This window comes from Blennius ocellaris (assembly GCF_963422515.1).
Source record: "Blennius ocellaris genome assembly, chromosome: 16".
NCBI lineage: Eukaryota > Metazoa > Chordata > Actinopteri > Blenniiformes > Blenniidae > Blennius > Blennius ocellaris.
The window spans coordinates 9783269-9805878 of NC_137665.1; the positions used below are offsets into that span (position 1 = coordinate 9783269).

At 40.7% G+C, this 22610-nt stretch overlaps 1 protein-coding gene across 2 annotated transcripts in view; it reads left to right on the plus strand.

The window, feature by feature from the left end:
- LOC308141224 (E3 ubiquitin-protein ligase rnf213-alpha-like) overlaps window positions 1-22610 on the plus strand; it is a 30920-nt gene that overhangs the window by 4656 nt on the left and 3654 nt on the right. Inside the window, exons 5-59 of one of the 2 annotated variants that reach the window (XM_080511295.1) lie at window positions 94-266; window positions 359-526; window positions 804-1015; window positions 1113-1402; window positions 1486-1742; window positions 1882-2094; window positions 2215-2407; window positions 2559-2614; window positions 2815-2989; window positions 3064-3222; window positions 3339-3437; window positions 3523-3645; window positions 3888-4071; window positions 4221-4394; window positions 4489-4641; window positions 4733-5349; window positions 5528-5687; window positions 5833-6050; window positions 6237-6374; window positions 6487-6651; window positions 7120-8392; window positions 8489-8670; window positions 8766-8921; window positions 9009-12614; window positions 12702-12826; window positions 12951-13067; window positions 13148-13272; window positions 13355-13477; window positions 13569-13630; window positions 13737-13890; window positions 14212-14353; window positions 14443-14634; window positions 14736-14866; window positions 14970-15127; window positions 15219-15416; window positions 15667-15854; window positions 15948-16068; window positions 16196-16296; window positions 16749-16931; window positions 17089-17255; window positions 17357-17459; window positions 17582-17696; window positions 17799-18000; window positions 18137-18333; window positions 18443-18565; window positions 18649-18759; window positions 19248-19490; window positions 19572-19647; window positions 19756-19790; window positions 19899-19999; window positions 20091-20247; window positions 20338-20512; window positions 20897-20985; window positions 21626-21877; window positions 22203-22335. In XM_080511295.1, coding sequence (XP_080367421.1) covers window positions 94-266; window positions 359-526; window positions 804-1015; window positions 1113-1402; window positions 1486-1742; window positions 1882-2094; window positions 2215-2407; window positions 2559-2614; window positions 2815-2989; window positions 3064-3222; window positions 3339-3437; window positions 3523-3645; window positions 3888-4071; window positions 4221-4394; window positions 4489-4641; window positions 4733-5349; window positions 5528-5687; window positions 5833-6050; window positions 6237-6374; window positions 6487-6651; window positions 7120-8392; window positions 8489-8670; window positions 8766-8921; window positions 9009-12614; window positions 12702-12826; window positions 12951-13067; window positions 13148-13272; window positions 13355-13477; window positions 13569-13630; window positions 13737-13890; window positions 14212-14353; window positions 14443-14634; window positions 14736-14866; window positions 14970-15127; window positions 15219-15416; window positions 15667-15854; window positions 15948-16068; window positions 16196-16296; window positions 16749-16931; window positions 17089-17255; window positions 17357-17459; window positions 17582-17696; window positions 17799-18000; window positions 18137-18333; window positions 18443-18565; window positions 18649-18759; window positions 19248-19490; window positions 19572-19647; window positions 19756-19790; window positions 19899-19999; window positions 20091-20247; window positions 20338-20512; window positions 20897-20985; window positions 21626-21877; window positions 22203-22335 — 13543 coding nt within the window. Of the gene's footprint in view, window positions 1-93; window positions 267-358; window positions 527-803; window positions 1016-1112; window positions 1403-1485; window positions 1743-1881; window positions 2095-2214; window positions 2408-2558; window positions 2615-2814; window positions 2990-3063; window positions 3223-3338; window positions 3438-3522; window positions 3646-3887; window positions 4072-4220; window positions 4395-4488; window positions 4642-4732; window positions 5350-5527; window positions 5688-5832; window positions 6051-6236; window positions 6375-6486; window positions 6652-7119; window positions 8393-8488; window positions 8671-8765; window positions 8922-9008; window positions 12615-12701; window positions 12827-12950; window positions 13068-13147; window positions 13273-13354; window positions 13478-13568; window positions 13631-13736; window positions 13891-14211; window positions 14354-14442; window positions 14635-14735; window positions 14867-14969; window positions 15128-15218; window positions 15417-15666; window positions 15855-15947; window positions 16069-16195; window positions 16297-16748; window positions 16932-17088; window positions 17256-17356; window positions 17460-17581; window positions 17697-17798; window positions 18001-18136; window positions 18334-18442; window positions 18566-18648; window positions 18760-19247; window positions 19491-19571; window positions 19648-19755; window positions 19791-19898; window positions 20000-20090; window positions 20248-20337; window positions 20513-20896; window positions 20986-21625; window positions 21878-22202; window positions 22336-22610 lie in introns of those variants that run through there. The other variant, XM_080511296.1, reaches the window with a different exon arrangement.

The following is a 22610-nucleotide window of genomic DNA, read 5'->3' on the forward strand; positions in this document are numbered from 1 at the left end:
GAAGCTGATCAATTTGTACGAGAAGTAATTCTTGCTGTTTAACAAAAGGCTCAGGACAGTCTTTTAATGTGGATTGAATATTTGATGCTATAGACGGACAGCACAGGCTCCAGTGTGGACCCCGAGGTGGCAGCAGAGGGCTCGGGCGTGCAGCAGTCTGGAAGTGAGAAGGAGTCGATGCAGACTTCAGATGATGACAGTGGACAGAAAGGCGGCGGTGCAGAGAAGAGCGAATCCAGCCTCAAAACAGAACCACCCCCAAAAAAGTGAGCGATGATTCTTACAGGCTGTCGTGGCTAGTTTTTGTCTTGCATATTGTCTTTAACACTGTACTGTCGTGTTTATTTTTGTTTTTCAGGTTGGCCAGAAACACTAACATTGCGGCGAGTGATAGACTGAATATTTACTTTCATGCAGTTCTCTCCAAGCATTTCAAATTTGACCCTGAAGTAGACCGCATCTTCATCAGGGTGGGGTCCTGCATTGGGAATTGGGATAAGAATGCAGCTGAGCTGTTTGTTGAAAGGTAATTATCCTTTAAAGAATATTAGGTGGGCATATCCAAAAAAATCATAAAAAAAAAAATACAAAAAAGTTAAACGAATGTGCAGATTATATGGGCTAAGACGTTTAGAAACCTGATGCCAAACAAAAGGTTTTATTCATAAATGAACTAAATAATATTTGGTGTCTTTAAAACCTGTCCATAGCTTTATGACGACATGAGGAATATTGTGTTTATCCACCCTTTCTTCATTGACTTTGCAGCACAAACATTTTAATTTTTGTTCCATTTTTTGCAGGGACATTGGAGAACATGGGTTTCTTGTTGGAGGCTGTTTGACGGCAAACAAAAGAGATGCTGTTTTTGAGCCGATACCATACAAATATATTGTCTACAAAAGCAAAAAGGATGTTTATGAGTATGAGCACATATACAAGCACGATTCCACAAATCCAAAATTCCCCACTAACAGGTGTTTGTTTGTGAAAACCCAACTCGTCAATGACAACGGTAACTATGACCTTCGTTTCCTCAAGCTGTAAATGCATCACAAACTGATCACTTTGCCTACTTTTTGCTGTTTCTTTCAATTGTCTTTTTCTAAAAGGGGACTGGCATCAGTATGACGATATCATCTGTGCACCGGAATCCAAAAACGCAGTTAAACGCTATTGGGATAAAGTGTGGTCAGAACAAAGGACCAGCTTGATTCAAGGCAGAGACATTGCAGGACGGACAATGCTGGAAACAATTTTTGATATTCTCCGTTGCTGGAATGAGACCAACTTGAAAAGTTTCATTAGTCAGCTGAATCAGTTCTTTCAGGTTTATAAAGATCCATTTGTGTTTGAAGAGAAACAAAAGAAGTGGACCACTCTAAACTATGATGAACATGACGTAAGTTATCGTTTCTGTTCAAAATTGCTGTGAAATAAGGACACTTTCACCAATTTCTCTTCATCACTGTGTTATGTCCACAGGTAAAGAAGATGCTGAAAGACTTCATGCTGACAAGAGTCGTTCCTCAGCTCAAAGACAGAGACATGAAGAGTGACTTCATTCAGGACAACTTGAGAGCAGCAGTGATCATGCTCCATGTATGGAGAGCATATCGCATCACACTCAACCACACTGAGCTTTATCAGCTCTGCACTATGCTCTGCTTACCCAAGCTAGAGAAGGATCGCTTCCTGCAATTCTGGGAAGAATTTTCCAAAGAGGTTTCTCTTATCAAGAGGTTGGTCGTGAATCTTTTAACTATACCTGTCCTGGAAACATTCATTGTGAATCTTTTAACTATACCTGTCCTGGAAACATTCATTGTGAGTCTTTTAATATCACATGTGTTTCCTTTAAAATGCTCAAATTCTTTGCAGTTTGCCAAAGAGCTTGGTCGATGTGATAATCTTTATGAAAGAAGAGAAAATGCCCAGGTGGCTCATGGTACTACCACTGCTTCACCTGCTCAGAGGCAACATAAAGCCCTTTGAAAGACCACCACCTGAAAACTTCAAGAGTTACATACACTGGGCAGGTCTGCAAGGCCTTGACATTGGTCCCTCGCATTACATGAGCAGTCAAGACAAAAAGTAAATTTTACCACACGTTTGAAAACATACTGTATATCGTTATTGATTACAAAAGCAACAACCCACATACAATATGTCAATGTGCTCTTGCCAGTTCTATAATTTCTGTTTCGTTTTCAGAGCACTGATAAATGTGATGAAAAGCTGCAGTCACCTGAGGGAGGTGGATTCTCTTTCAGTTCGATCCTGCCTGTACTTCATGCCACTTGAGAATCTGAGGGAGTGTAGCTCAAGCATCAATGCTGAGCTCCTGGACATACTTCATATTTTCAACAAAGAGGCTCCTGCAGATATTACTGGTATTAATCATGAGGTTTGTGGACACTATAGCACTGATTGAAAAGCTGTGGTTTAGATTACTTGCCATTTATTTATTTGTTTTATTCTTAATCGAAACAACCAATCAGGAATCTTTAATGTCAGTATGGAAATAAAATTAATGTTATTGATTTTCCGCTTTTCAGGATGTATCTGACCTTCTCTCACACATCCAGCAAAACCTTGTTGAAGAAAAATACAGGTGATTAACTTCAACTGGAGTTCAATGGACAGTTTAGACATAAAGAGTGCAAAAATGAAAGATGTGCATATGCATGTCTACTTATAACATATTCATGTATTTATAATGCAAATCAAAGTTGCAACAATACATAACAAACTAGATGTTGTGCCATTCCCTAAAAACTCATGCCCTAATCATCAATTTTTATGGTTTGATAGTTTTTTTACAGAGGCTTATAGGAGAGATTGCCTTTCAGAAGCAGTGAAGCTGTTGGAAAAAATATGCAAAGGAGTCTTACCGACATCCTATACCCAAAACTACCCTGATATCCCAGTGGCATGTATGCATCTGGTTGCATCTGTAACTGACTTTGTTCAATGTAACAAGCAACAGGTAAGTGCGATAATATTCATTTTGTAAAGCAGCTGGTGACTCAAAGACTCAGAGACTCAATATATCACATCTAGGAGAGCCAAGGACAAGATGGAGAACAGCAACATGTCAGAGACTTGGTGATCTCTCAGCCAATGAGAGTAATGAGAGACTGGATGAGTTTGTCATTTAAACAGTTACTCAACAAGGCATGGTCATCTTTATACAATGTCAAGGCTACAAAGGAAATTGAAGTGAGCACTTTGATTTAAAATATTTTTTTTGTTTTTACAAAAAACCACAATATATACAAAATACCGATCCTCATGAGTAGTGAACACTGAAAATCATGGTCTTAATCATTTTGCAGACGTGGAACAACATAATCTCAATCAGTTTCAAAGATAAAGATCTCACAACACAGTGGAGGCAGACGTTCACAATGGATTTCGAGGGCAAATACAAACAGGTAAGTGAAAGATGACTTGTAGATTTCAGTATGGAATTGTTTGCTAAACATACAACATGTAATTAGTTCATGTGCCATTTTTCAGGAATCTGATCTGGATCAAATTGAATACTATTGCTCAAATATAGAGGGGCTGATAGATTCACATTCATATGTTGCTGCGAGTGTTGAGAAGTGTGCTCTTGAAGCTGTTACACATCTGTGTCAGGTATGAATCGTTTACATTGACTTCATGTGCTGAATTGATTGTATTCAATATTTAGGTGTTTTTGATTTTTTTTGTCAATCATGATTACATTCATACACCAGCATTATCCCATATATTTAGATCAGATACTGCAAATGAAATCTAAATATGCATTTGAAAAGATTCATGATTGTTATAGAAGTGAAAAAAAGCACAAGTCAAGTCTAATAATATTGATTAACTGATATGCTTTTTGTTTGCAGACCAAGTCTGAGGGCAAACTTTTTGAGAGACTGAAGATAAATTGGAAGTTTGGAAAACTGGTCTCAGCCATTATCCAAAAATCCTGGCCACAGGACAGCCAAGGGAAATACCAAGAGGATGAAGAAGTGGTTCTTCAGCACCTACTCTCCTGGACAGCTGCCAAAGACATTTTCAAACTCCATGGTATCTTATCAAAAAAAAGAGAAATTACTTAATTTTGCTCAGACAGAAAGCTTCTATTCTACTTATGTTTCACTGTACAATTAGTCAAGCATTTTATTCACTGTTATGGATTTTCATAAAACATTTCTATGCAAATTCCACCGATTCAGGCGCGGATGAGAAACTGATTGAGAAACTCAGTCAAGATGCCAGAGACAGAATCGCCATCGCCATATCATCATTCACAGCGATAACTCATCAGCTGGTCCAAGGAAACATCAAAATCAGCCTGCTCAAAATCATTTTGGAGAGAAAAGACATGTTCTTAGCGCTGATAAAGATTGGTAATGTCAACAGATTTTTCACTTGAGACATCAGCATAAAAATCATGTTATTATTGGGATATTTATTTGGATCCTTGTACTCTGATATCAACAGACTGTCTTTCTGAGAATGGAAGATACAAAGACAATGACAAGATGAAGAGGCTTCTGGAGTGCAGACAAGAAGAAGTGGTTGCTGTCTACCATGAAAAGGAGCTTGTGGATGTCCTCCTAACTATGAGTCATAAACTTGAGGAACATATGACTGGTGAGTTGTGCTGACCATGTCCAGGTTTCATTTGATTTAGTTTTGAAAGTATAATCACAATATTTAATCATTACTTTTCCCCCCTTGATAGTTGATGTTGCTGACATTGAGGGTAAACAGCAAGTCAACATTGAGTTCACACCATTGAATCTCTTCATGGAAGTTCATCCGTACAATCAACTGCCCCCCCAACTGGCTGGTGTTGTTACTTACTTCAGTCTTGAGGAAAACATCAGAGACATGGCAGAGGTCCTGCACAAATTCAGGGACAGTTACGTGTTCAAAAAGTGTTGGGACAAGCAAGCCAAAATCCTGGCTGATGAAGAAATGGAAGATGATCTTGAGGAACCTCAAGTCGCAGATATCATGGCAACATTAGAGACGATACATGACGACATTTTCACAAGTTGCTTTCAGGATTACCAAGATATCTATGCTCGTTTGAGGAACGGAACCATAAAGATTGAAGAAGTTGGACAACTTTTCAGAGTTTTCAAGGGCAACTATGAAAAACTGGCACAGGACATGGATATTATGTGCAAAGTTGACAATTCAACGGACAAGCTGTGGATCCACAGCAGGGTGCAGCAGATAGAGCAGTATCATGAGCTTCATCTGGCTGTGGCTTCAGCTCAGATTATCATGATGGTCAAAGAGACCCTTTGTCTTCAAGGAGACTTCCGAGTTCTGGAGACACTGACAGAAGTAGTAAGTCAGCACCTTTATACTTCAATAATTCACGTTTGTATGCTGAAAAGCTCTCCCTCGCTTAGTTATTGTCTTTCAATATGACTATTGATAATATATCCATGAAAGGCCAGAGCGTGTAGGAGAGAAAGGTCATTTAGAATAAGTTGACCTAAAAATTATTTGGTTTTCTCCTCAGAATCATGCAGCCTTCCAGAAAGAGCAGCTTCAAAGGATTGACAACGACTTGATGCAGGCAAAGATGGTCCTGGTTGACATCACTGAGCCACGTAGACTGTGTCTGCAGGAGCTGGGACGTCGAGGACAATTTGTAAAATGGGTAAAAGATGCCCTTGAAGGTCAGTTCAGAACTTCATCTTATCATAATTTCAGTTATTAATTTATTTAAAAAAATTTTTTTGTATGGAACAGTGCTAACAATAGCTGTAGAAATTCAAATGTCATTATTATTGTCTTTTTTTTAATACATTTTTTTTATTTTAGATATCAATGAGTTGAAGGTGTTCGTTGACCTGGCCTCCATCTCTGCGGGAGAGAATGACATGGATGTGGACCGTGTCGCTTGCTTCCACGATGCAGTCCTTGGCTATTCTTCAATGCTTTATGAGCTGAAACCAGACTCCGGTTTTGATGCCTTCAAAGAAGTGCTGAAAAAGCTCTGGAGAGCTTTGGAAAATGACAACAACCTCCCAAAGAAACTGGTAATACTCATAACTTGATAGACAGATTGACATTTCTGACTTCTTAGTGGAGGTGGCTGTTTTTAAAGACGTCTACTGTTCTATGCTTCTTATTACCTTCATAAATAATAATTGTATTATAAGCATTCAATAGAAAGTTACCGGCAGTACATATTGCACAGTAGAAACGCATGTCTCCATTTGTAGCGGGACAGTGAACGTCATCTGGAATGGCTGAAGACTGTGAAGGACAGTCACGGGTCAGTGGAGCTGTCGTCTCTCTCGTTGGCATCAACCATCAACCACAAGGGAATTTACTTGATCAGTGCACACGGTGTAGACAAGGTAAGCCACACGAAACCGAGGACATCTCTCTTATATCAGCTCAATGGCTATCTGAGAGCAAAAGCTTCCCCAAAAGTATTCATGTTGAATATTCGTCCATGTTTCACTCCAGCTGAGTCTCGACACTGCCCTGAAGCTGCAGATTCCCGAGGAGCATGATGACGGTCAGCAGATGCGCTGCTATTCTCTGGAAGATCTGAGAGAGTTGCAAAACAAACTTATGCTCATGTCTGGCAAAGGTGATCAAGGGCAGAATGAAGTTGATCATTTTGCTGAGGTATAGTAAAGTATTTGTTTTTATAAGGGGGGAACATTTATTTCAGGTTATTTTTGCTTACAAAAAAGTGAATGCCGTATTCACAAAAGCATTTTCATTATTTGTTAGAGCACTGACAGTTAAATTCTCTTTGCATTGTTGGTTTTCAACAAATGTCTAATCTTGTCACTGATCAAAAGGTATTGATAACTCAAAGCGTGAATGCAAATCAGTCCACAAAGTCTTTCATGGGTCAGAAAAACTTAAATTCTATAAAATATATCAAGTAAATTAATCAATTTACATTGACACTTTAATGACACTTAACTATGTTCAATGTAGTCAAGCTGAATCTACTTTCCAGCTTGAGAAGAAAGTCCTACAAGTCTGTCATGCTCCTTAAATGTACATGATATGTCTGTACTATAAGTAAAACTCATACATAGTAGTGAATAGTAGTATTGACGACACTCTTTCTTCTAATTTCAGGTTTTTGCCAGTGTTCAAAGACTTGCTGAGGCATTCATTGCCTTGTACAATGCTGGAAATCCTTTGTTCAGACACTGGGAAGTGCAAATCAATTGCTGTTTAAATAGCTTGGAACCCAGCATTATGATGGACTTCAACTTGGACAACATTCCCACTGTCATTGTACAGGGGAGCATAGAGGAACAGCTTCCTGAACTTTGCAGAAAAATGGAGAAATGTCTGAAATACTGGATGGATTTTGTCCACAAGCAGAGATCCCAAAATTACTATCTGAACTACTACACCGCAGAACAGATTGTCTACCTATGCAGCAAACTCACTCAGCAAAATGTGACCAGTATTGAGGATCAGGTTCTCATGATGCTGTCTTTCATCAAGCCAAACTGTTCTACCACAGATTTGAGGCGTGTCTGGCATACACTTCAATATGAGATCATTACCAAACCACAGGAAAAAAATGAAGATCTTGAATTTCAGACCTTTGTTATTTTGCCAAGTGGCACAGAGGACCAAGATTTCAGCAGCCAATTGAGTTACCTGCCAAGTCTTGTGGAGCAAACGAATGGTTTGCCAGCATTTGATCAGATATGGAATGCCTACATGAAAGACATGAAGGATTTTCTTCCACACATTCTTGACATCAAAAGTCTTGGAAGGCTGTTGGAAATACTTGCAAACAAAAGTGACAAGAATGAAGACGAAGAGAGTAAAGAAGATAAATTGGAAGACAACTTCATTAAGAGGCAGCTACCCAAAGGTTTGGCCACAGGGAGCCCAAACGTCATTATTTGTCCACATGATGAAGTCTTGACATCTTGCATCTCAATTTATATGAACAATGAAGATGTAACACTTCCCACCTATGATGAGGTTCTTCTGTGCAACTCCTCAACTCCATACGAACAGGTCGAGCTGTTCCTCAGGCGCTGCCTCAGTGAAGGCTACAGAGGCCGAAAGATATACTCCCTTCTGTATGGGGATCTACTCACTTACGATGTCAGCACCAAAGTTGAGAGCTTTTTCCAAGAAATGAAAAGGAAGAGTCGGGATGACTACCAGCTTGTTGTCATTTGCAGCTCAGAAAGAGAACACGCCTACCTTCCATCAGCGTTCAGCCAGCACAGACTGCACATGGTTCCCCAGGAGTCATTGGCAAGGATCCGGAGGTACCTTCACAAACATTTTGCCGTTCCAAAAGATCAGTGCAGTGCTGCAGCTGTATTTAAAAACAGACTCGGTGTTGGAATCATCTCATCCAAAAGGGCTGGTGTTGGTGTGTATATATATTTCATATTTATCATCCTCACTGATGTTGTGATATGCACTCACTTTTGTTGATGCCAGCAATAATTATCTGTTCTGGTTTCAGGTAAATCGCTGTACATCCAGAGGCTATATGAAAAACTGAAGTCTACAGCCAAAAAGCCATCAGCGAAGAAATGTATTCGCCTGATTGAATCATCTGTTGATGAGAACACCATTGTTCAGTCACTGTTGGATAACCCTAAACGGAAAGAGCTTACAATGTTTCACTTTGATGTCATGTCATCGGTAATATTATGTTTCAAAATAATACTCATTCTAATAAGATACCTTGATGAAACACATTATGTTAATGGGATGTTCATATGTTTGCTTGATCAAAGGTGCAAAAAGGTCTTCCGGAGTTCCTTTTCAAATTGTTGATTTTACGCTATTTGATGAACTCTGAGGGAAAGATATGGAAGTGCAATGACAAGCAGTTGTATGTCATTGAGATATTGGAGCCCACTGTCAAGTTAACCCAAAGTACATCAAGCCAGGTACACAATTTTACTCGAATTAAGCACAATCTCCAGGCTTCTGTTGCATGATTTTAAAATGTTACTAATCCTCAATTTTATTCTTAGGCTCAAATTTGTCCCAGCACATTCACAGATGTGTTCCCCAAAGTTGTCTGCCGACCACCCAAAGACGTGCTCATGCTTGAGATGAGGAAGCAAGATGACCCTACCGTTGTGAGCAATGATGACCCCCTGATGGATGAAGAAGAATTCAGGAGTGAAGCCTTTCAACGGCCATATCAGTATCTCAAACGCTTCCACAACCACATGGATTTAGATGCATTTTCATATCAGGGTGTTGAGGGGTCACACGTGGAATGTCTCCAGATGCTTCTAATGAAATGTGGCATCATGGACCCATCCTGGGCAGAGCTGAGAAATTTTGCATGGTTCCTTAACCTGCAGCTGAGAGACTGTGAGACATCTGTTTTTTGTGATGCCACTTTCACCGGAGACACCCTGACTGGATTCAAAACATTTGTGGTAGATTTCATGATACTGATGGCAAAGGACTTTGCCACTCCATCTCTCCACATCTGTGACCAGAGTCCTGGCAGGCTGCAATCAGATCTGACTGGTGTTGAGGAGAAAGACTTGGCTCCTTTTCTCATCAGAAAAAGATGGGAAACAGAACCACACCCGTACATCTTCTTTAATGATGACCACGTGTCCATGACCTTCATTGGATTTCATCTTCAGCTCAATGAGCAGGGCTCTGTTGATGCCATTGATCCTAACTCTGGAAGGGTAATCAAAAACAACGTCATGACAAAGGTGTTGTATGAAGGCCTGAAGCTACAGAGAGTCCCATTCAACATCGACTTTGACAGTCTTCCTCGGGGAGAGAAAATTGAGCGAATTTGCAATGTTCTTGGGATCCAGTGGCCTCTGGACCCTGATGAAACCTATGAACTTACAACTGACAACATCTTGAAGATATTGGCAATCCACATGCGGTTCAGGTGTGGCATACCTGTCATTATCATGGGAGAGACAGGGTGCGGTAAGACAAGGCTAATCAAATTTCTCTGCGAGTTGCGAAGAAGTGGAGTGGCCACCGAGAACATGAAATTGGTCAAGGTGCATGGAGGGACTACTTCGGAGAACATCTTTTCCAAAGTCAGAGAAGCAGAAAACATTGCTTCCATCAACAAAAGTGACTATGGATTTGACACTGTTCTCTTCTTTGATGAGGCCAACACCACTGAGGCCATCAGCAGCATTAAGGAGGTCATTTGTGACAACACAGTGAAGGGGGAAAGGTTGACAGCAAATTCTGGATTGCAGATTATTGCTGCTTGCAATCCTTACCGAAAGCACACAGATGACATGATCCAAAGGTTAGAATCCGCAGGTCTTGGTTACAGAGTTCGAGCTGATGAGACAGATGAAAAGCTTGGGTCTATCCCTCTTCGCCAGTTAGTATACAGAGTTCAAGCATTGCCACCAAGCATGATCCCCCTGGTGTGGGACTTTGGGCAGTTAAACGATCACACAGAGAAAATATACATTCAACAGATCGTGCAAAGAGTTGTTGAGAGGAAGGAAATGGATAGTTCTTACATCCCCATGATCACTGATGTACTCTCAACTTCACAGAAGTATATGCGGACAAGAAAAGATGAATGCAGCTTTGTCAGCCTAAGGGATGTGGAACGTTGCATGCAGGCCTTTGTTTGGTTCTATGACAATCATGCCATGTTTTTTGCTCAACTTGAGGAACTGGAAAGCATTCAAAAAGCAGAAAAGAAAGAAAGACATCACAGAAGGTTGGTGGATAGAGAACCTGTTGTCTGGTCTCTAGTCATGGCGACAGGAGTGTGTTACCATGCCTGCCTCGAAGATAAGGACAAATACAGACAAAAACTCAGCAATAGCCTAAAAGTATACGGTCCAGCAGGTCTACTGCAGGAAATCTCCCTCATGCAGGATTTGCTTTTGAATGGTGTCCCAATGGGTGATACCATTGCAAGAAACAATGCTCTCAAAGAGAATGTCTTCATGATGGTACTCTGTATTGAGTTGAGAATCCCTCTCTTCTTGGTTGGAAAACCTGGAAGTTCAAAATCTTTGTCCAAAACTCTGGTGGCAGATGCGATGCAAGGCCAAGCTGCTCATTCTGACCTTTACAAAAGGCTGAAACAGATCCATTTGGTGTCCTTTCAATGCAGTCCACATTCAACACCAGAAGGCATCATCAATACATTCAAGCAATGTGGACGCTTTCAAGAGGGGAAGAACCTTGATGAATACATCTCAGTTGTGGTTCTGGATGAGATTGGCCTGGCTGAAGACTCGCCAAAAATGCCACTGAAAACTCTTCATCCATTGCTAGAGGAGGGATGCATAGACGACGAACCCCTGCCACACAAAAAGGTGGGTTTCATTGGTATTTCCAACTGGGCACTGGACCCTGCAAAGATGAACCGAGGCATTTTTGTCTCAAGAGGTGACCCTGATCAGAAAGAACTCATTGAAAGTGCTAAAGGCATTTGCTCATCTGATGCTATGGTTTTGGAGAAAGTCAGTGATTTCTTCCAACCTTTTGCAAGAGCCTACTTGCATGTCTGCCGACAGCAAGGGAAAGGGTTTTTTGGCCTTCGTGATTATTACAGCTTGATTAAGATGATCTTTGCAGTGGCCAAGGCTTCTCAAAGGAGACCCACGGCAGAAGAGACAGCAAAGGCTGTTTTGAGAAACTTCAGTGGCAAGGATGATGTAGATCCAGTGACAGTCTTCACGAAGAAGCTACAGATTACGCCGAACCTTGAGAACATCAGCGCCATCGAGTTTGTGAGAGAAAACATTCAGGCAACTGGACAAGATGAAGAATGTCGGTACCTGCTGGTGCTAACAAAAAACTACGCAGCCCTGCAAATCCTGCAGCAGACCTTCTTTTCAGAAAGTGGTCAACCAGAAATAATCTTTGGATCCAGCTTCCCAAAAGACCAAGAGTACACCCAAATTTGTCGCAACATCAACAGAGTGAAGATATGCATGGAGACGGGTCAGACTGTTGTTTTGTTAAACTTGCAGAACCTCTATGAAAGTCTGTACGATGCCCTCAACCAATACTATGTCTGCTTGGGAGGGCAAAAATATGTGGACCTTGGATTGGGAACCCATCGTGTTAAATGTCGGGTGCACCAAGATTTCCGGCTGATTGTCATTGAAGAAAGAGAGGTGGTCTACAAACAGTTCCCAATACCTCTAATCAACAGGTTGGAGAAACACTATCTGGACATTCACACAGTCCTCAGAACCGAACAGAAAAGGATGGTGGAAGAACTGGGGAAATGGGTCAACCTCTTTGTGTCGCTGAGCAGTCAGCATGCAGCAGTGGATCAAACATACAAGTACCAGCCCCCAGACGTCTTCATCGGCTATCACTCCGATGCGTGTGCTTCTGTGGTTCTTGAAGTGATGGAGAGGCAGAAGGGTGGTTTGAACCCGACAGATGCTGACAGGAGAGTACTCGATGAGGCGAAACTCATACTCCTCAAGTGTGCTACACCGGACTCGGTGGTGCGATTGGACTGCACTGGCCTTCCGAAGGTGGAGAGCGAGGAGCTTGCCAGGATCTACTTTGAAGAGCACAATAACAACTGTTTGGCTGACTACATACTTGCTCACACAAGAGAGGAAGTCAATTGTCGCTCCGCCTTCACAGAGGTAACATTTAAGCTGTCATGCCACAATATTTTATAGCCTCCCCTTTATAGTGCCTTATATGAATTTCTTTTTATTTGCACACAATAGATGACAACATTCTCCAGACTGTTGACTGCTTTTGACTTGGAACCATTGAAGCAAATTTTGCACAGTGTTGAGCTTCTTTCACTCCAGCAGTTTGACACAGAGCACTCATTTTTGAAGAAGATCAGGTTTGTTGAAATACTGGCATTATTTTACACTGTCTGATTTCTGATGGTTTACATGTAAAAAAAAACAAAGATTGAAAGGAAGAAATGGTCAGCGTGACATGAAAATGACTTGTTTTGTTTGCAGAAATTTTCTCACTGCTGAAAATGCAAGCAAGACTCCTGAGTCCTGCAACAGGATCCTCATCATTCAGTGTGATTACGATGACACCTCTCATAGTGCCAATCTCATTGCATCTGCAAAGTATGTTGAGTATTTCCTATCTGGGTTTTCCTGTAGCTTGTTCCCCATTGCTGATTTACTAATTTGTTGTTAATTTTCAGGTATTCCTCACTTAATGAAATCAACAAGATAACTCAGGAAAGGACCGGATGCAATGTGTTTGTCTACTTCATCACCAGACTGCCACGAATGGAAGGCGGGACTTCTTACATTGGCTTTCATGGCGGTAAACTACAACCTGTACATCTATTTTTTTAATACCGAATAATAAAAGCACAGGTTTGAGACATAGTAATTATATTTTTCAGGTCCCTGGAGATCAGTTCACATTGATGATTTGAGACGTTCAAAAGACATCGTTTCTGACATCAAAACCTTGCAAAACATGACAATCAGTCAGATGTTTGAAACAAAGATGATGCAGCAGGAAGGTAACTTATGACAAGTAATTTATGGGAAATTATGGTTTGCATTTTTAACAGTGATATTGTTCATTGTATTGAATTATGAAACTTTTTGCAGCCATGGAGGTTGATGACATGTACACTGAGAAAGAGCTGGAAGAAACAACATCAGAGGAAAACGTTAGTAAAATTCACATATTTTTAATTGTGGTCACACATCAATGCTGCAATCTTGTTCTAGTTTTCTTCTGAAACAATTATTAACCGGTTTGTCCTCCCTCGGTAGGACTGTGACAATGTTGTGGACACCACTGCACTGCTGCGAAGCTGTGTGCAGAGTGCCGTCAGCATGTTGAGGGACAATGTGGAAAGTGGTAGCCGCAGTACTCAAAGGGTTGAAATCCTTCTGACTCTCCTGAGTGACAATGATGAAATAAAAGGTACTAATTACATTGACTAAACATTAATTTTTTCCATAAATTATTTAACAATTTCCTGTCATATTTCTCTTCGGTGAATCTCGCCTACTTAAAATTCTCATTTCATACTCGGCCATATTACTGACCTGTGTGCCAATTTGCCTCTTTAGTTGAAAAGTACTTGCATTTCTAACATTTTGCTTCCCTTTTTCCAACTGTTTTTGCTAACCATTACTTCCTACTTCATTCCAATTTTCCGAATTGGCCAATTAAAAAAAAATTATGCTTATGCTTCATTTACAATTATGTCACAGTGCTCATAGTTTTTTCCCTCATTTTTAGGGAAATTTCTGGAAACCGTTAAGAGTCGTCTTCACTCATTGTTGGTGACTCAAGATGGCAACACCTTCTCATCTGTCAAGAGCAACTGGGTCCTCAAAGAGGCCTCCAACATTGATGCCTTGCAAGAAGGAGGCACATTCAGGTGAGTCCCTCACTTTCAATGCAGTATTACCATTTGGTGTATATAGTGTTGTTGCAGAGGTTAATATTTTCTATTTATGTTCATAACAGGCACACCTTATGGAAGCGGGTTCAGGCTGCTGTTTCTCCTCTCCTGGCACATCTTGTTTCAGTCATTGACCGAGACCAAAATATGAATCTTCTGCTTGATGGAAACGGTGGTGAAAGTGTTAAAAGGCTCTGGTTGGACATATTTGCCAATGATAAACTGCTGCAAATGTCACACCTGACGTTGGATCGCAAGTAAGTAGTGGTGCCTATATATCTCATTGATGATTATAAATGCCATTTTCATGAAAATAATGTTTATTTGTTATTTTATTTTATTTTACATTGCATGTCAGCTCGGACACAAGAACAATCCTTGTACAAAACTACATTGCTCAAGATGGGAACATGGGCTGCAGCATGCCCTTCAGTTGGAGGATCAAGGATTACTTGGAGGAGCTCTGGGTGCACGCGCTTCAACGTGAAGGTAATTGTGTTTCAAGTATTCCCCTTCATATACATGCTGTTTTACACATTTTTTTAATTGTATTTTTTTTTTTTAATGACTTTTGACCTTGTACATCTTTAAGGGCAAACACAACAACAGTTTGATGAGTTCTTTGGGAAGACACCACTGGGTCGATACATCGCAGCGGCAGATCCAGAGATGCAGATCGAGTTTTTCCACCGGTACCTTCAGGACTTCATCTGCATGACAATGAACATCTCTTGTCAGGAAGATCTGCAGGTTGGGTTTTAATAACACAGAAGCCTTTTATGTGGAAGCTGCATCTGTCTGTACATGTGCACATAATAATGCCCATCACCTGCTTTTCTAGCTCCTTTGTACCGCCCTGAACTGCTGCGTCAATGAAATGAGATTGCAGCAGGATGAAGCAGTGGTATCTCTTCCATGGGTCCATGCTGCATATCACAAGTTTAAGATCCGCCTGCAGAACCTCTCCAGAATGATCTGCATTGAGCCCCAAGTGACCAAAGACCTGAACAATCTTCATGGCAGAGACGGGGTGGAACTTGTAAGATATATAATTAGCTTTTATTATGTTTCATTTAGGGTGTTTGAGTTTATCTTGAATATTCACCTTCAAAACAAGCTATGGGTTGGCATTTGAAGTTATCCCATAATATGAAATGAGCTGTACTGTAATACCCATATAAAACCACCTGGTGTCACTAACGCAGTCAGCTCATGATGGTCTTTTGATTTTCTTGTTGCTCTTTTGGGAGCCAGTGATGTGCAGACGTCCTATTGTCCTTGTCTTGAAGGTACACGATGTGTATGCTGCCTTTGCATGTGTGGAATATCTGGAGCCCAAATGTTTGGACATTGATATTCAAAGGCAAGCCTGGCTCAGGGATGTGAAAAAGCTCCAAGTCCCTATTGAGTTGGTTTGCTCTGAGGACAGCATGAGACATTACGGAGCGAGGAGCAAGACGCTTGCCAGCAGAGTCCAGTAGGTCAAGTTCTCTTACCTTGAAGACTGAACATTTAAAGTTTATACGTGTAAAGGGGCCAATTGATTGTTTGTTGTGTGTTCTAATCACAGAGCAGGGTGGAATCGGATTTATTGTCTCTCACTCTTTGTGGAGCACATGTTGCTGGGAATCGAGGAGTTGGAAAGGAAGCTTGCACCTTCGGTTTTGAGGAGCACCCGAAGACTTGAACAGGTTGGTCTTGGTCCCTATAAACACCCGAATTGTTAGACGACAACTAATTATCATTAAACTGCCATTGCAATAACTGGAAAAGATTCTCTAATAAAATGAAATGTATTATTTTTTATCTTCTATCAAGATACTGGAAAAAAATTCAGATCTGAAAACTCAGCAGTCATTTGAGGCAGTGATTGATTTGCTCAAAAACTGCAAAGAAGGAGTCATTCAGTGCATCTTCAGGTAAGAATTCAACTATATCAATTTTCAATTTATGCTTAAGTGTCTCATGCATTCCTTTTGCCTTGTAAAGTTATTTATCTTAAAATATTTTCTTCGACTTTATAGAATTTAACTTGGGGTTTGTGCTTTCTGCATAAAGGTCACGTATTCTCCCTGTGTGGCTTTTCTACTGTGACTCTAGTCTCCTCCGGAGTCTAAAAGGAGACTTGATAGGCTTAATGTTGGTTAATTTTATAATGAAATAAATTGCCAATAGGTATGGATGTGGGTGTGTTTGATTGTCTGTCTGTCTAGGATCAGCCCAGCCAACTGGAATCGACTCTAGCCTTCAATGTTCCCAGTATTACATCGCCAGCTTTACACAGTGAACGCTAAAGCACTTGGAATATACAAAATGCCGACAGGACCACTGAATTTCCAAATGTATTTGACATCATCTTTAAATTGTTCAGGTTCGGTCTCCCACTGTGCCCAGTCTGTATGGGAGACCCTAAAGATCCACTCTGCCTGCAATGTAAACATATCTTCTGTCTGGGCTGTATCAAAATGTGGTTGGGACCTGGTCAGATGTACTGTCCTCTCTGCATGCAGCCAGTCAGTGATGAGTTCCCTTTGGTTCCTACAGAGGACATCAGGTTGGTAACTGTACATGTATTTCAGCAAAATTAACTGACTTTTGAAGTATTAAAATTTTTTTTATCATCAAGAGGAAGGGTAATTTCCAAGCATTTAGAATGTTTCATTAAATCCCGAAAGAACATCTGTTTGACTTGCAAATCTTGCTTTGCTTAGGAATTCAATCAATCTGCACGCTCAGTTTAGGAAAAAGTGCAACGCTTTCTTCATCGACCTGGTATCCACTGTGTGCTTCAAAGACAACTTTCCACCCTGTTCAGCTGTTATTCAACATCTGCTGTCCTTTCTAATGGTAGAGGCCGATCATGTTCCCATCCTCAGAGGTATGACAATCTTCTCTCCCTCATCCATGTATTTGAGCCCGTGGATTGTTGTGACCTTGGTACTATTTTCTTTCTTTTTTTTCTTTTTTCTTTTTTATCAGCAAATCGACAAGTTTTGACAAAGGTGCTCTCTCCCTTTGATGACTCTGTGGATAAAAATCCTGTCATCCGATCAGTGGTGCTCAAACTCCTTCTGAAGTATAGGTAAGGTGCTGAGGTGACAGTGTGGTACAAGTAGTTCTTATGAGTGACACTATTTCCGTCAATCCTGTGTCTTATTTGTTTTAATTGCATTGTTTTTTTGTTTTTTTGTCTTTTTTTTAAAGTTTTGATGAAGTCAAAGACTACCTGCAGCAGCATCTAATGGAAGTTGAACGGAGCAACATCTTGGACGAGACCGACAAAATAGAGCTTTACTGCTTGTACATTAACTGTCTGGAGGTAAACATGCATTCAGATGCCGCATTTGTCAATTAACAGGGTGTTACAAAGCAATATGACATTTTATTGAAACCTTTTTCTTTTACCTTTAAACTTCTGTAGGACTCCATGTTTGACAGGCTGCAGTTCAGATCTGCTGCAGATCAGCACACATGTTTGGAGGAAGAAAGTCATTTTCTGACCGAGTACCTGCAGTCACAGTCTCCAGAAGCAGCAACTGTCGAGTTCTTTCAGGAGGTGGCCAGACTGCGGATGGACCTAGATTTGTCTGCAAGTCTCTTTGAGGAAGAAATGAGAGCTCCAGGTATGTAATTTCATTTCAATCATTAAAATCATATATTCCTCTTCTTTTAATGCGAAGCTGCATTTTTATTTCGTTTTTCTCTCTGATTGTATTCACTGAATTATATTTTTTGTTTTTCTTTTAATTTTTAAACCAGGTTCCAACGACGAAAGTCAAAGGGGAACCACAGCCTTCCTGACCAGTGTGGTGAACTTGTGCAGGCGGAGTGGAAACGACTGGTATCGAGTCTATTTGATCAGGAAGATTGCCAGCCAACGTGGTGTGGAGTTTGTCCTAAAACTCCTCAAAGTGGAGGAGATGCATTGGCTCTTCCCTGAAGAGATTCTGCAAAAGGTTCAGTGGTCAATAGTTTAGTTGACAGCATTGATGATGGCATTATCAATTATGATTGTAATTCTTAAGGTAAATCCATTTAAAAAAAATCTTTTTGCACCTCACCCAGAATGAAGAGGCGGTCCCTGTAGACCAGTATCTTGTTTGTGGGGAAGATTACAAAACGATCAGAGATGCTGTTGCAAAAGGAGTTATTGAAGGAAAAATGGATGAACTGGACAAGGCTTGTGAAGTAGTGTCACATCCTCTGTTTATTATAATCAGCTCAGGACTTTAATTGTATATCAGTTTTCATGATCATTGTTTCTTACACAGGATTGCAGATGCCTGCCCCAGTGGAAAACAGTTTACCTCTTGTTGGCACTTTACAGAGAAGTCACTACTCTCTACAGGGACACTAATATGAGTTTCCATCCTAAACCTGAGGTAGGTGATTTATGAATGTCCCACTGAGCTACAGAGTGAACAACATCCATTTAACTTTTAACCAAATATTATATTCTGTGATCAAGTAAAGTAATTTTGTCTGTCTTCTTGTGATCATGTGTGCTTTTATACTGATGAGCTTTCTCATAATGTTTCTGATGTACTGTATATGTTCGTTTGACAGTGACTGGAGTTTTATTATTTATTATTATCCATTATTAGTGGATCTGACATTAGCTATTAATTATACTGGAACATCTTCTGTAATGAAACTTAACCAAAAAAAGTCATGCTACGTGATGCTGCAGTTGACTGTAGAAGATTGGAACAAGTGCTTGTCAAGGTGGAGTGGTCAAAGCCAATGTACAAGCTACCAGCCAATCAATGACTGGAAACAGCAGTGCACTCAGACCTAGAGAGCAACACAGTAACTTCAATCAGTCTTCATCATGCCAGTAACATATTTTAATTTATGCTTTTACCAACAGCAAATGGCTTCCCTGGCAGCTTACATCGAGACATCAAAAATACTTGACAGCAATGCAGCGAAAATCTTTGCTCAGTCTCTGGTGACCAACCAACTCGGGCCACTGGTTGTTCCTCCCGGAGCCTCCAGTGCTCACTGTGTGTCAGTGGACTTGACTGTCCACTTGGCTGCTGTGCTTTTCTGTGGAAACATGAGGATCTTGGCTCCTCTGGAGCAGCTTGCAAGGGCACCTGCCAACATGCAGGTATGTATTCCAGCTGCTTTCAGTGATGATAATTGGGCGGTCATTCAAAGTGAAATTGAACGTTTCTGTCTGTTGGTATAGAGAGCTTTCTTGCCCACCATGCCAGAGGACATGTTGGCAGTGGCTCGCCAAGCTTTGGGACCATTGCTCTGGTATAGTAAGTATATAACAATTTAAACTCGTGCATCTAGACCATATTATTTGAATGTTTTATGAAGCAAGTCATACAGAAACATATGAAATGTTTTATTTGTTGTTCCCACAGATTGTCCAAATGGTCACCCATGTACCATTGGTGAGGTATGTTCTGTTACATCTTATTTGTCCTTATTTATGCAAGTTTGTGATGACTTTTAAGTGTTCTTCCTATAGTTTACACTTATTTGCTTTCTTAATAATTTTTCCTAGTGTGGACAGCCTATGGAAACAAGCTATTGCTTGGATTGTGGCGTTCCCATTGGAGGAAACAACCACTTGCCTGTGCAAGGATTTCAGCCTGTTCGCTTGCAGTAAGTTGTTTGAAAAAAATCAAGACTAAAGATAACATTTCAATTAGCCTATATTTTCAATTAACACCTATTTGTCCAATGTTTCTGATAGAGGTGACCGCACTCAGACAGGCCACATCCTCGGTGACCCTAACCGCAGAAACAATCCAGACATGCTGGACACAAAGGGCCTTTCACCTGTTCCTTTCACCATTATCCGCATGATCACTCACATGGCAATGCTGCATGGGGCCTACGTGAACCCACAGGTACTTTGATTTGATTGTTTGCACCAAGATACCATAGAGTCAGTTAAAAGAGGAGATAGCGTCTGTCATCTTCTGTGTCTTTGATTCCAGTCCATCACTGCAATCATCAATCCTCCAGTCGGGGACATTGGAGCATTCCTGCTTGCACACCTGAGCAAGGACATGAAACATCTCATCAGATCTCTGGGTAAAGGAACTGATGACACGATCAGAGCTGTTCACCTGCTCATCAACAGCCTATTGGAACCCCAACAGCAGCCAAATGGTAAGAAATGATGCTGTATATTGAAGTCATTTTGCTGTGCCGTGTCCATACTTGACAAAAGCAAAAGTCTTTATCTGACTTAAAATATTGCACTTTTCTGCTCCTGAGCCACATTCTAACCCGTCAACATATTATGTTTGCCTCAGTTCAACCTCGATAATTGTGTCATTTTGGAATGCAGCCTATGTTCAATCATTTGTAATGGACTTGTGTTAAGTGATTCCTTATAACAGGGTTTATCTTTTTGTATTCTCAGTTTTGACCTTTGTGAAGAGACTTCTAAGCATTGTTTGCAAAATTGCTCATTCAAGTTACCATGTTTTAAGTTGTACATATGTTGCTTTTCTTCCACTGTCAAACACAATCTTGGCTTTCCTTCTGCAGTTCCTTTGGATGATGTCCTCTCCACAAAAGAGGCTAGAAATAGATGGGAGGTAGAAATGAGCAGTGCCATCATCACGCCACACTTAAAGGTAAAAAATAAGGCTTTTTATGTGTTATAAAACAAATAAAACAGTTTGCTATAATATAGGGGCTGTGCAGTGGTACATTAACTTTTGCAGTCGGTGCAAATTAAGAAGATTATGGGTTAAATGCAAGTAGAGTTTGAATCTGGACTTTTAAATGGGGAGTTTGCATGTTTATGCATTAGTTTGTTTTGTTTTTTTCTCTTGGTTAACTGTTTTCTCCCACAGTAAAAAACAACAACCAAACATTTATGCTTAATTGGCAACCCTAAATTTCCCCTCGGTGTGACTATGAGTGTGGGGTCATCTGATGGACTTGGGTCCTGTCCAGGGTGTACCTGCCCCCACTCACAGTGGGATTGGCTCCAGTGGCCCGCAACTCTGGAAAATAATTAATCGGTGTAGATAGAAGATGGATGGACTTTAATATGGTGAAGGGGATTATTGAAAGTAGTGGCCAGTACTTTAGCGTCAAGGTGATATGGCCATGATTTGAGTCTAGTTACGTCTGCCTTCGCCCATATTTGGCTCCTGCTGTGACTATATGTGGGATAAAGCAGCATAGAAGAAAAAGGACAGTCTAAAAACTCACTGTCATTGGATCGATGTATGACGTGGCTTTCTTCTGTCGTCTTTTCTCCCACAGCACTTGGACAGACAGCTAAAGGGCGTGAATGCATTTATCCAGGCGGACTCCCGCATCTCCGCCAATCCAGTCATGAAGCTAATGTTTGGCGATCCTCGTCCCTTCTTGGCCTCGCTCCCCCAAAGCTCCGTGATCCACGGGTCCGCCGTGTGGAACTGCAGAGAGAAAGTGTCCCTGCTGAGCCTCACCCACATAGTGGAGCAGAATGATGGCAAAGACATGCTGCCTGTGCTCTGGAGGTTTCTGCATAAGGTAAGAAAACAGCAGGTGAATGTGTGAATCCACCTTTAAAGATGATGAAAGTTACATAGAAAGTCATGTAGTTATTGAAAAGGAACATTTCTGACATGAAATGTTAAATGTACTTTTGTAGAGCCTAAACAAGCCTAAACAAATGTTGGGCATTATAAATTGTTCTGTGTGAAATGGACAGCTTTGAAATAATTATACAGATATTCTGACTTGTCAAGATCAGCATAATTACACTGCAACCATTCTAGTGAATTATAGATTTTTTTCTGTCATACTTCAGTAATTCATGAACATTAACCAAGCGATGTTACATATTTATTTTTAGGAAGCTGAGGTACGCCTGGTGAAGCACCTTCCTGATATCCTCACGCTCCAGAGGGATCTGATCAAGAAGTTTCAAAACATCGCTGAGCTGAAATTTAACTCCATCGATGATTTTCTTCGCAGTCAAAAAACAGGTATTGTACCAATCGGCTCGTCTCAGCCTTTTCAATGTCATGACTCATACACGCACACAACTTCTAATTAGCTGTTGCTGGGAAATGATATTGTAAAATAACTGGCAACATGCAGCTTGGAGCTCTGCCTGCCAAGCAGTGAGTTGTTTCAACCTGGAAGGAAGTAATAATTGAGAATTCTCAAAAGAGGAAAATCTGTTCCACACATGACAGCCACTTATTAGGCCTTAATATGCCGTCGTCAGTTGATCCAGTGGGCTGCCTGTCCCTGTTTG